The sequence below is a fragment of the Trachypithecus francoisi genome, unplaced genomic scaffold (genome assembly GCF_009764315.1).
Source record: "Trachypithecus francoisi isolate TF-2019V2 unplaced genomic scaffold, Tfra_2.0 Lachesis_group13, whole genome shotgun sequence".
NCBI classification, from domain to species: Eukaryota; Metazoa; Chordata; class Mammalia; order Primates; family Cercopithecidae; genus Trachypithecus; species Trachypithecus francoisi.
Genome location: NW_022681458.1, coordinates 98,801,975 through 98,815,496, shown reverse-complemented (window position 1 = coordinate 98,815,496; position 13,522 = coordinate 98,801,975). Strand labels below are relative to the sequence as shown.

Genomic DNA, 13,522 nt, shown 5'->3' with positions numbered 1-13,522 from the left:
ACACTATATATCCATTCAACTCTTGCAGAGAAATACATTATAATCAAACTTGTATCGCTTCTGTTACTCATATAAGAAAGTTAACTAATTTGAAAGTTTTAATTTAAGCTCCATGTAAGAGGAACAGGAGAAATTGAGAGTTATTAAACCAAGAGGATAATGAAGGTAAAAAAAATGTTCTTATTCTTTCCCCTACTTTCCCCTATGCTAACGATGTGATGCACAGAATTGATGGTTAAAGAGGCTTAATTGCTGGCTAGGCTGCCAACCTTATACTAGTATTACCAGTTTAGGGGAGTTACACCTGGTACCACTGTATTTCTTGGTCAGGCAAGGTTTTCAGTCTAGATCTGGATCTTTACTTGGGGTTCAGTTGCTCTGGAGACACCCAAAGAAGGATCCTATAAACTTAGACTTAACTGGCATTTCTATTCAATACTTGAAGCAGTGCCTCTTTGATCCCACCACTTCCCATCCCGGCTTATACTCTGCTATTCTTCTCATGTATTTTGTGAGATATGAACAAGACTGGCTACACGGTTGGTGGGGCCCAGTGTAAAATGAAAACGTAGGACCCTTCATTCAAAAATTGTTAAGAGCTTCAAGACAGCAACTGCAGAGCCAACCAAGCAGCTCTTACCAGTGCTGGGCCCTGTGCGACTGTGCAGGTCCCAGACCCAGGAAGCTGGCCCTGTGTATGTTATCGTGAGGCAGGGCCCCCGAGAGCCTCCCATCCCATGACAGCTAGTGTGGTCCAGTATTTTTTTTTTTTCTTCATGCTTCCAGTAAAATTTCATTAGAAGAAAGGGCAGGGTGGGGGTGGAGTCCAAAATTTCTAGCCTAATTTCCTCATTTAACAGATGTTACAACTAAGGTACAGTGAGGTTAGTGATTCATACAAAGTTGCACAAGTACTTTCTGGAAGAGCTGTATGTAGGATTTATGTATCCTGACTCTTCACCCACTGCTCTTTCTACTGCACCATAATGACTCAACATGAGAGAGAGAGAGAAGAAAAGAGAGAACCTCATCTTTTTAGTTTTTCATCATGCCTGACTTGATACCATTTGAACAGGCCCTACATACTGAAACGATCACAATGACATTATCAGCAATTCTAAATAGCCACATTATTACACCATACAATTAATTGGGGGAAAGTCAGTTAAAACGCCCACTTCAGTGTGTGTCTGTGTGTGTGTTTGTATGCGTATGTATACAATTTTTACTTTTTTTCTCTCTCTTTTTTTTTAATGTCCCTACTCCTCTGAATCCTAAACACTTGTTTTATTCTTACATCTTTTTTTTTTTTTTTTTCACTGGGTAATCCAGAGCTCGGTCTAGTGGAGCAAAAAGACCACATAAAAGTTCTTCAGGGGCCGGGTGCAGTGGCTCACGCCTGTAATCCCAGCACTTTGGGAGGCCGAGGCGGGTGGATCACGAGATCACGAGATGGAGACCATCCTGGCTAACACGGTGAAACCCCATCTCCACTAAAAATACAAAAAATTAGTCGGGCGTGGTGGCGGGCACCTGTGGTCCCAACTACTCGGGAGGCTGAGGCAGGAGAATGGGGTGAACCCGGGGGGCGGAGCTTGCAGTGAGCCCAGATCAGGCCACTGCACTCCAGCCCGGGCGACACAGCGAGACTCCGTCTCAAAAAAAAAAAAAAAAAAGTTCTTCAAATTATCTGTTCAAGATGCTTATTTAAAATTTCCGTTTAATATTTAAGGATTATATTTCCTAATTTGACTGTTTCTAATTTGTAATCAAGTTTCTAAAGGCACTCAATAAAGAATAACTTTCCATAGCACCTTGCAAAGGTGAATTTTTATTAGGTATTATTTTAACATCTGTTAAAATAGCAAGTATTAGTTATTAGTTAGCAGATATTAGATATTTTGTAGTTATGGTAAACAAGAAATGCCTCAAGCTTAACTTTGGACTAGAAACCAAAAAAGAACTTTATTCCTGGCTCATTTGGCTTTCCCATTTCACATATTACTTGTTATTCTCCCCCATGCTTAATGATATCCTCCTACATGTGTTCCACTTCTTCAGACTAAATGAAACTGTGTCATCCCCTGATAATAACCCATCCCTTACAGACCTTTCCCAAAGGGCCATTCCTGCTTTCATTTGTTATGACTCACAGAACAAAGAAGAAGGGTCAACAAACTCCTTAATTCACGCTACTGCTTCCAATCAATGTTCCTGTTTCGTCAACTCACTCATCATTTATTTGTTTATTTATTCATTAATTCAACAAATACCCTGGTTATGAACCATTAACACTGTATAAACGCTGTATAAATCCTCTGAGAGGGATTATGGATAAGAGCAAACCTAACCTCTAACCCTCAAATAGCTTCCACTCTGTAGCTGTAATGTTTTGAAGTCAGAAGTCACACATTTTCACTATCATGTTTTAGGACATTGCCTGTATAATGCAAACAAAATGACGCCTGTCCCATGATTACATTTCCCCTGGGATGCCATTGCATTCTGAGAAACTTCATCACTTAATAGTGCACAACCTGGCTTCATAGTGCCTAGGCTTTCTCTAGTCCAGCTACATGGATGGCCACACTTGCTCCTGGGACAAGAACCAGAACCAGAACCATGAAATTTCATTCTCTGATTTCTACTTTCTCCCCTACCCTATCATTCAGTTCCTCATTCCCATGAAACACGTACTTCTTTTTTTTTTTTTTTTTTTTTTTGAGGCGGTGTCTCGCTCTGCCGCCCGGACTGGAGTGCAGTGGCCGGATCTCAGCTCACTGCAAGCTCCGCCTCCCGGGTTCACGCCATTCTCCTGCCTCAGCCTCCCGAGCAGCTGGGACTACAGGCGCCCGCCACCTTGCCCAGCTAGTTTTTTGTATTTTTAGTAGAGACGGGGTTTCACCGTGTTAGCCAGGATGGTCTCCATCTCCTGTCCTCGTGATCCGCCCGTCTCGGCCTCCCAAAGTGCTGGGATTACAGGCTTGAGCCACCGCGCCCGGCCACACGTACTTCAATGTGACAATCAGGCCCTGAAAAGTTCCCTAGTCCATTTTACCCCTTCTGATTTTATCTACCTCAGTTCACTTTGGAACTTGAAACCCTCACTTCCATCTCTGTCCCTTTCACTTGTGTCATTCTTACCCTGCTGAACTAAGATCCAGTACAATTTCTGGAGTATCAAACATATCTTTAAAAAAATCTTAAATAATAGTGTAGTCTTGTTGCAGACTATGTTTTCAAAATGGGATATTCCTTCCTAATAATTGAATCTCCATGCACTGTTCACAACAATTACTCTACATGTCCACTTCTCAAGATTCCAACCCTATTCCTATTCCCTTACTGCTGACTGATGGGCTCTTTTTCCTACTGACTTCAAAGAGTGCAACCCATACAGTGTGTATTCCTTGGATCACTTTAAATTGACTACATTCTCTCCTATCATCATTCTGTCTTCTTCTTCTGATCTTACTGCTAAAATAAACATTATTGTGGCTATCATCTAAAGTTATTTTAACTCATTTGATAACCCACTCCATCTTTCACCCAATCTTCTTTTACATTTCAGCCTTTCTCTCTTGTGCAAGGAGGCATGCCCAGCAAGTCTTTGTCCTGAAGAAACTCTTCCCTAAAATTTGCAATTTCTTTAAGGCACCTCTCTTGTCCTGTCTCCAATATTTGACCCTACACTGTTAGAAACCCTCTACAATACTGAACACTTTGCATTTGAACTTATATAGCTTTGCTGTATTTCACATAAAACATCTTAATCCAGATGATATTATAATCAATAATAATGGCTAGAAATGATAGAGCATTTATTATGTGCTAACGTTGTACTAAATATTTTACACACATTTCCTATTCATCTACCACTGTTTTATTCACCCAGTTGAATGCAGGTCCTTATTGGGAGTGACTATTCTTTTCTCATTGTATCTTTCATGATGACTAATAAAATTCCTTGCACATAGTAGGGTCTCAATAAGTGACCACTGAGTTGAACAACTAATGAGGCTATAATTATTTATTTGTAAATTTTCTCTCCTTGTCATTATGATGTTTGTTTATCGACACCACAAAATTTTATGTTCTTTAGTGGCAGGAACTCACCCTTCTATTTCCTTAAAGTTTCTCAAGCCTCAGTTCAAATCTACAAACCACAAACACTCTGAATGTATGTATTTTAGTGGTTGTTAACAATGGGCAAATGTTTTGTTTTTTGTTTATTGGTTGTTATCCAGGGTAAGAAGAAAAAAAACATATGATTTTTCTCCACTTCCATGAGAACAGCTTTTTAGATTCCCCATATGAGTGAGGTCAAGTCGTATTTGTGTTTCTGTGCTTGGCTTATTTCACTTAGCATAATGTCCTCCACGTTTATCCATGTTACTGCAAATGACATGATTTCATTCTGTTTATGGCTGAATAGTATTCCATTGGGCATATATACCACTCCTATCCATTCATCTGTTGATGGACATTTAGGTTGATTCCAGAGGATGAGGAGGGTAGGGGGAAGGGTGAACAGTGAGAGATTTGTCAATGGGTACAAAACTACAGTTAGATAGGAGAAATAGTTATGTTGGTCCATTATATGACTGAAGCTCACAAAAATGGAGTGCATATTTCGAAATAGCTAGAAGAGGGGTTCTCGAATGTCCTTATCACAAAGAAATGATAAATGTTTAAGGAGATGGATATGCTAATTACCTTGATTTGATCATTAAACAATGTATACGTGTATCAAAACATCATGTTGCACCCCACAAATATTAATATGTAGAATTGTTATGTGTCAAAAAAATTTTTTAAAAGAATATGATTCCTGATGTAAGTCAGTTGTCAAAGAAAGGAAAAGTCTGACGACTTTCATCATTATTATACAGAATCATTATAAATACTACTAAATCCTCCTCTTACACAGTTAAAGAAGGCATGCTAAATAAAAATGAAATCAGATATAAAACGAAACTAGTTCTTAACCTTCATATTTTAACCTCAAATGCCAGAGTACTGAAAATAATGTGTCCTACAACTTGTCTGTGTAGTTTTCCAGAATGTCAAAAGAACTTAAATGTCAAAGGCTCTCAAAATTGGTTAGTCCTTTCATTACAAATTTGTTAAATATTGTATTTTTGTTTCCTAGAGAAGAAGTTAAGGAGGAACCAGTGTGAATGGAGAATACAGTTTACAATGTATTCATATCTTAATGAACAAAAACAGTTTGAAGTTGACCAGGAGTTGTGGCTCACTCCTGTAATCCCAGCACTTTGGGAGGCTGAGGCGGGCGGATCACCTGAGGTCAGGAGTTCAAGATCAGCCTGGTCAAAATGACGAAACCCCGTCTCTACTAAAAGTACAAAAATTAGCTGGGAGTGGTGGCGTGTGCCTGTAATCCCAGGTACTCAGGAGGCTAAGGCAGGAAAATTGCTCGAACCCAGGAGACAGAGGTTGCAGTGAGCCGAGATCGTGCCATTGCACTCCAGCCTGGGCAACAAGAGCGAGACTTTATCTCAAAACAAAACAAAACAAAAAAAACCTGACAAAACAGGGTGAGCATCTAGTCTATGTTAGTTGTTGTACTGGGTGCTTTAAAAATGGCATGCCATGAGAATGATACAATGGACTTTGGGGAAATGGTGGGAGGGTGATGAGGGATAAAAACAAACTACATGTCAGCACGGTGTACACTGCTTGGGTAATGGGTGTACCGAAATCTCAGAAATCACTACTTAAAGAGCTTATTCATGTAACCAAACATCACCTGTTCCCCAAAACCTATTGAAATAAAAAAAGAAACAGAAAGAAAATAAAAATACAGTTAAAACATAAATAAATAAAAGTGACATACTATTTAATCCCCACAGCGAGGCCTTGTACTTAAGGAATCATGATTTCCACTTTACCGATGTAGAAATGAAGGCTTATCAATTACGTACTCAAGTTAATGTAACTAGTAATTGGTAGAGATAAAATTCAAGTATAGGTTATTGGTGTCTAGAATCTGGAGTCTTCCAAAACAATTGCCTCTCATATGTAAAATAATTTATGTATTATTCTTAGAATACTGGAGACCAGTTTAATGACTATATCAGAATGCATACAGGTAGTTCTTAAACAAGAATTTTATTGTGTTGTGTAAGATTAAGAATTGACGCCTAAATTGACCTTGCCCAGTTTCTGGATATAAGGTACTTTTTCCCCCCTCTTAGCAAAGGAAGCACAGATGCAGGTGGTTATTAATAGCCCTTTATAACTAGAGGTACTAAGTTGTCTGAGTAAACGTAACTTTCACACATTAAAAGAGGAAACATCAGGGCCCTGTTTGGATCTTGATACGCACGTGGAACTCCATTAATGCTAATGATCACCATGCACCTAAGACAGCTCTTTGTTACTACTAGCATGTAGGCAAACTCACGTTTATAATGCTTCCAGGTTTTTCCATTTCTATACTCTTCTTAGAAAATAGTTTTTTCACACACTCTTAAAAATTTTACCTAATAATTTCATTTTGAATTTAAATCCTATTAATATCTGAAAGTTGTAGGGTTCTTTGTTAAAAGGTATTCTTTATCTTACATATGAAAGCATTACAATTTTCTTTCTTTTTTTAAAAAAACATTAAAACCGGTGAACTTATGCAATGCGGAAAGTTATTAATATAAATCCAGGTTTGCATTGTTTTATGTGTTACAGATCAATTTTGCCATTCAGTTAATCTAACTTTGTTGTAAAAAAAAATGTAGTGATACTCTAGGCTATTCTTCTTTGCCTTTAACAAGGCAAAATCCTTCAGGGGCTTAGATCCTGGTTTCACTCTCTAAAGATACTGACTTAGTCACCTCCACAGAGAATGTTTTCCCTACTGGGGCTTCCTTTATCAGAATCCATTTCTTCTCCACCACATATTCATTCACTGACTCATTCATTCATTTCACCAGTCGTAATATCTACCATGTATGCTCCCTGCTATAATTGGGCTTGTTGAGGCAAAATGGAATAGCCCTTTCCTTAGGGCAAATATTCTTTTAGTCACTTACTAATATCAACATATATATTCTTATTATTACTATTTTTGAGATAGGGTCTTGCTCTATTACTACTTTTGAGATACGGTCTTGCTCTGTCACCCAGGCTGGAGTGCAGTGGATTATGGCTCACTGCAGCCTCCAACTCCTGGACTGAAGCCATCCTCCTGCCTTAACCTCCTGAGTAGCTGAGATTATGGGCCGGACCACCACACCTGGCTTCATTATTTATTTGATTACCTCAGTAATTATTTATTTAATTACTGGCTACAGAACAAGGTCAGCCAATGAGGTAGATACCAGGATGATCCACCCTCATTTTCAAGCTGAAGAAACCTCTTGTCTTCATGAAATTGACTCCATGAAGTAAGGGCAAACAATATAAAGAGGAACAATTAAACATACTGAAGTTAGCGGTGTACACCTTAGGGTTGTGGGATTTCAGAAAAGGAAGAGATTGCTGTCGTTTGGGGTATTCAAGGCTGACCACATCAAGTCCAAAGTGACCTGGACTTGAAGGACAGAAGGATGGGGAGAATTTGAATGACTGGAAGAAAGGAGCTGGGGAATTAGGGTCTGAAGGGATAGCATGGGCAGAGATTCAGAGGTTGGTATAAATGTGGTTCTTTTTTGTTATCACCTAGGGATTTGGTCTGACAAGAATGGAGCGTCGTTGGTATACAATGGATGGCACTTATTATCGGACTGAAGAATGTCCTGTAGGTGCTAAGGGGCAATTCAGGATTCTAAGAAGGGAATTTCGTCATTGAGGAAACTATTAAGGAAAAGATGCGGGCTGACTAAATAGAGGAGGACATGAGGGCCAGAGAACAGTCAAATATAACTAAGGCTTTCAAGTTTGGATGAGTGGAATAATGGAGAGATGAAAATGTCTGGTTGGTTACTTCAGGCCAGGGGTCAAAAATATGTCAACCTAAAAATACAAAAGGGAAGTTCAAGTGCTGTTTCTCTCCCATTCACTGGCTCATTTCTTCAAAGACACTTTGTGACGGAGACCATTCCAGGATCCATGGCAATAAAGCAGCCCAAACCCCACAGGTTCATTGGAGGAAGACATTCTAGTGTGGGATGGCTAGAGAAGACATTCAGCCAATAGCAGGATCTTGATGAGTAGGACTTGGGAGCAGAGGAAGATGGTCTTTTAGATGTCATTTCAACAAGAAAAGATGTATTATTTCTAAAACCATATGTATTTAGCATCCAAAGAGATGCCAGGGAGAAGAAGTGGTAAGCTTGTAGCTAGGAAGACTGATATGTACTTATTCTCTAAAAGGGCAGAGTTGTAAGCTGAAGATTACTAGTAAATTTCTAATTAACTAAGTCCAGTGTATTTATTCAGCTTTCTTTCAAGGGTAGTTATGTGAAGCTTTTAACTGAGTTCTCACCTTTACAAAATTCTCTTTCTTTGCTTCTGAATGTTTAATTTTTTTCTCTTGTGTCATAATCTTTTTTTTTTTTTTCAAAAGAAAATCTTCGTTGATTTTCCTCCCCACCCACCAGGAGCCCTGGCCTCAGCTTTCTATTTGCTTCAACAAATACACTCAGTCGTAAATCTCATAGTTCTATATTATCTTGAACATGATCTGAGTATTTGCATAAGTCTCAATCTCTGTCTCCAGCCCTGACTTCTTGGGTTTCAATTCCTCATTTCCAAAGGACATTCCCATATTCCCATATCTATATATCTTTTATATGAAAATACTTATGTCTAAAGGCTGGTTCAAGATCTTCTCAAAATTAGATCCTTCTTCTGTAAATCTAGAAATAGCAAGTACTGCTATATTCTAAACATGCAGATCTGGAATTCTGAAGCCATTTTGCCTCCATCATTCAGAGAATCAATTGCTTGTTAAGAAGTCAGGTTGCTAATTTCATCACTGTCTCCACCTTAGGACACGATTTTTATCACTTCACACCTGGATAACTACAATGACTTCCAGTTGTTCTCTCAGAGTCTAGTTTTCACCCACAGAAATCATGGTAGCATAACATGACCCAGACTTTTCTGTCTGGTGCTTTATATTCTCCACCATCTGGCTTTAACTTAAATGTCCAGCTTTATTTCCCAGAAATTGCCTCCTAGGACTCTCTGATTCAGCCAAAACCCTTTACTCACTATCCTCTGAATAGATGTCACACTTTCCCTTCTTGGCTCACAGACTCCTCTTCAATTAGAAAGCCCTTCCTCACTTCTCCATGACTATTGAAAATGTATTCAGTTCGAATTCTACCTCCTTCACAAAACCTGATGTGAATGCCCATTCCATAGACTCTCTCTCATTTCTGTAATTCAAATAATTATGGGCCAGGCGCAGGGGCACATGCCTGTAATCTCAGCATTTTGGGAGGTTAAGGTGGGAGGATCACATGAGGTCATGAGTTCGAGACCAGCCTGGCCAACACGGTGAAACCCTGTCTCTACTATAAATTCAAAAATTAGCCGGGCATGGTGGTGTGTGCCTGAAATCCCAGCTACTAGGGAGGCTGAGGCAGGAGAATCGCTTTAACCTGGGAGAGGTTGTAGTGAGCCGAGATTGCACCACTGCACTCAGGCCTGGGTGACAAAATTTGAGACTCTGTCTCAAACAAAACAAAACAAATCAGAACAAAACAACAAAAAACTAAATAATTATGGCTCCTACCATTTGTTGCAGGTTTATCACATATTTTCACTTATTCGTCATCATTATTTTATCAGGTGTATTACTCTCATCTTTCAAATTAAATGATAACCATGTTTTAGTCTTTCTGACCCATCTTCCACCTCATATGCACACAAGAGTGACTGTATAGAATACACTCAATGAATACTTATTGATTTATTTATTGACTGAATACATATGAACTACAAGGTACAGCAGGTATTATGAGAAAAAAGGGAGTTTTAAAGCCTGGTGAAAAGACATTCAAGATTGACTTTTAAACCTTCTGAATGGAAGCAATTTTTATTTTTATTTTTATTTATTTTTATTTTTATTTTTATTTTTTTGAGGCAGAGTCTAGCTCTGTCGCCCGGACTGGAGTGCAGTGGCCGGATCTCAGCTCACTGCAAGCTCCGCCTCCCGGGTTTACGCCATTCTCCTGCCTCAGCCTCCCGAGTAGCTGGGACTACAGGCGCCCGCCACCTCGCCCGGCTAGTTTTTGTATTTTTAGTAGAGACGGGGTTTCACTGTGTTAGCCAGGATGGTCTCGATCTCTTGACCTCGTGATCCGCCCGTCTCGGCCTCCCAAAGTGCTGGGATTACAGGCTTGAGCCACCGCGCCCGGCCTGGAAGCAATTTTTATTAACTTCACTTTAAACTCTAGATGTATACAACAACTAGTAAATTGTTACTTTGTGGGTAAATTTTCTTTTGTGACACTTTAAGTGCATATAAGGGTAATAAAAATCAGCTTTTATTTATGCTGGAGGCCAAAATTTAACATTTATCTTTAAAAGGAAGTCAAAGCCATTTTTGATCCCATGAGTTGGGACATTATAGAAAGTATCTAATTCATGATATCGCTTTATTACTATGTTTTAATATGAAGTTATTTTATCTTGTTTCTATTTTTTACATGGTGATAATACGCATGCAACATAAAATATTAAAACTAGAAGTATTCTTATCAAGAAACTAGTTTAATCTACTCGTTTTTTTTGCAGTTGTGGGAACTGAGTTCCAAAGAGGAAAACTGGCTTGCCCAAGGTTACAATCTTGTCATTGTCAGGGCTGGGTGTAAAAATTAGGCTTATTGGGGCTTGATTCTATACTTTTTCTAGAATCATATATTGTACAGTTTTATTTTTATACCTTAAATTGACAGTATTCGAATGAATAGAATGACAACAGGTTTTTATTATTTCTCTTATTTTATACCCAGGAAAGTGAATTCATGCTTTCAAGTCATTAATAAGCACATTTCAAACAGAAACACAACATGAGCAGTTTATTATGGTATGTATCAACATAAGGGCGATATAAAGATTATCTTCATTTTTTACATTTCATAAAACTTCAAGCTTTTTTTTCATGAATGAGTTGAGTGGAAGTAGTTATGTGTTTTTTTTGTTTTGTTTTATTTTGGAAGATAATTTTATAGTGGACACTATGCAATATTTGTGATGGTAGTGTAGAGGACTGTTGGAAACACCACCGTCCCCACTCCCCCCACGAAAAAAAAATAGTCTCATCTAGGAAAAGAGAGATAAACATGTAAATTTGTGTTGGTGATGTAAGAATGTGAGAGAAGATGCCATTCAGTGTTTGGGAAAAAACATGGAATATCACAGTTGTCCTGAAACTCCATTCTATTGCAGTAGCAGAATAAAACAAAACGCCACTCACTATCTTCCCACTGTAATTTTTTAGCTTCATTAAAAATAAGTAAACTTGTCAATTCTTCTCTAAAACTGCCTGGAAAAAATTATTTAGAAGGGCTCAAGGATGCAGAGAATTACAAGTAAAGAAAGGATTTAAAGGAACTCAGATGATTAATCATTGAGAGAAATGTTCATGGAAATTTGTCTTTTTGAAAAAAACATTTTACAGTCTAAATTACACCATATTGTTTGAATTCTCAATGACTAATATCAAGCTGTGGCTAGCAGAGGCATATCATATCCTAATTTTAAAATAATTTTTTGCAGTCTTTTAAAATAAAAGTTACTACTCGAGATTCACCCAACTCGTGCACTGAAAGGATCCATTCATAGAGTTCAGTATTCTTGAACATCACAAGTAAATTAGGGGTGTGAGAATGAAAGATACACTTGCTTAGTAAAATACCAAAATGTAGAAAATTTTGATTTGAAACAAAACCAGAGACCTGTAAAATCTGACTTACTTGTTAAGTCATGGAGATACAAATGGATGGGTCAGTGTTTCTTTCCCTGCCTCACTAAACCCACATGACACAGGACAAATGTAATCTGAGCGTGGCCAACATAACTCACCTGTACCATTGTTAATTGTGGTCTGGATCGTGGCTTCTGGCCCCATAGTGTCATAGTCTTCCTTCATTTCTTCTGTAGGGGAAAATTATCTTTAGCATTTGAGAATTGTAGAAAGGCTTACTATACTAAGCATGCCAAGCACAGGAACAAGGAAGATTCTTTTAAAGGAAGCAGAGAAAAGGCTTGTTGTAAACCTCTAAACAATAGCTTTGTTCAGGCAATTGAATGAATCCAATAGTGCTAGCTGCACAAGAACTTATTTACTTTAAGCATTACTGCAAGCTGTGAAAAACAGAAGTGCTTATTTGGAGCAAACGAAGGGCTTTTCTTCTGGTGGCAGTTCTAGTGACAAACGGGGGAAAGATATTATTTTTTCAATAAGAGTCAAAAGCAACTAAGTATTTGTACTCATGAAGAAGCATGCTGGCTGCTATGCCTCTGGAAACTATGGATGCTTAGTGGCAAGTCAGAATTTCACATTTTGTTTTCATGCTTTTCTTTCCCCTTGGGGGGACTATAATGGTGCTAATCTATGCAAGCATACTTTTTGAAAACCTAATTCTACATATCAAAACTGGGAATGCCCAGTTTGTACAACAAATATCCCAGAGGTGACAACAATACCTGTTTCACTGCTTGATATAAACTTCCAAAACATACCTGCCTTATTCCTATCCCCACCACTCCATAAATATCTTCTCCTCATCATCATTTATGCCCCAGTAGGTAATCATAATCATTTTCTGGGGAAACAGCTCAGTGTTCTGATGAAGGTGACTATATATATAATGTTGAAGTTAAAAATTCGTGAACAATTAAAGGTCACTATCAAAAACTGCAGTATTTTAAAATAAGGGAGAATTTGAAAAATAGGGGCACTCTCACATTTTCTGCTTACCAGATTGTAGAGGACGTAGGAGGACAGAGCGGGATAGCTGACAGTTAAAAATCTCTTACGTAAGTAAATTAAACATGAAGTTTAAAAAATTGTATTTTTACTATGACAATACTAATGAGACCAAATATGCTCCAGGATGAATATCACTCTGTGATAATCATTTTACTTAAAACAAGGGAAACTTTGTAAATAGGACTCTGTGAATTCCCAAATCTGTCCTGGTCATTCTTTGCTTATCATATTCTAATCTACTTTCATGAAAGAACAGGTTCTAGAAAATGTTACAGAAAAAAATAAAATAAAATATATTTTACAAGCAGTGCAGCAAATCTGTTTATGACATCAGAACTGAAAAATCATGATCCTCTTAAGGTAAAATACACAGATATACCTAGATGCTAATTTAATGCCACTCCTCATAATAATCAGAAAATTTGAATGATATTTGTTTAAGCTGTACAACCACTTTAGATTCATTCCTGAGCAAGGAATTCTCCTTGATTTAAAAAATATTTTCAGAGAGACATTTTGCATTAAACATTTAGAAGTTTAATATATAGCAATATTATATTGTCAATTGTAATCATTGATCATTTGAAAGTCTCCCTCATCTGATATTTTTATCAGTCT

At 37.9% G+C, this 13,522-nt stretch overlaps 1 protein-coding gene across 11 annotated transcripts in view; it reads right to left on the bottom strand.

Annotated features, from left to right (window-relative positions):
* Positions 1-13,522, bottom strand: part of ZEB2 (zinc finger E-box binding homeobox 2) — a 136,357-nt gene that overhangs the window by 28,938 nt on the left and 93,897 nt on the right. For 9 of the 11 annotated variants that reach the window (XM_033231593.1, XM_033231589.1, XM_033231591.1 and 6 more), the window contains exon 4: positions 11,995-12,066. The exons of the other annotated variants lie outside the window; for them this stretch is intronic. In XM_033231593.1, the coding sequence (XP_033087484.1) occupies positions 11,995-12,066 (72 nt within the window). The remainder of the gene's footprint in view (positions 1-11,994; positions 12,067-13,522) is intronic. 11 annotated transcript variants of the gene reach the window in all.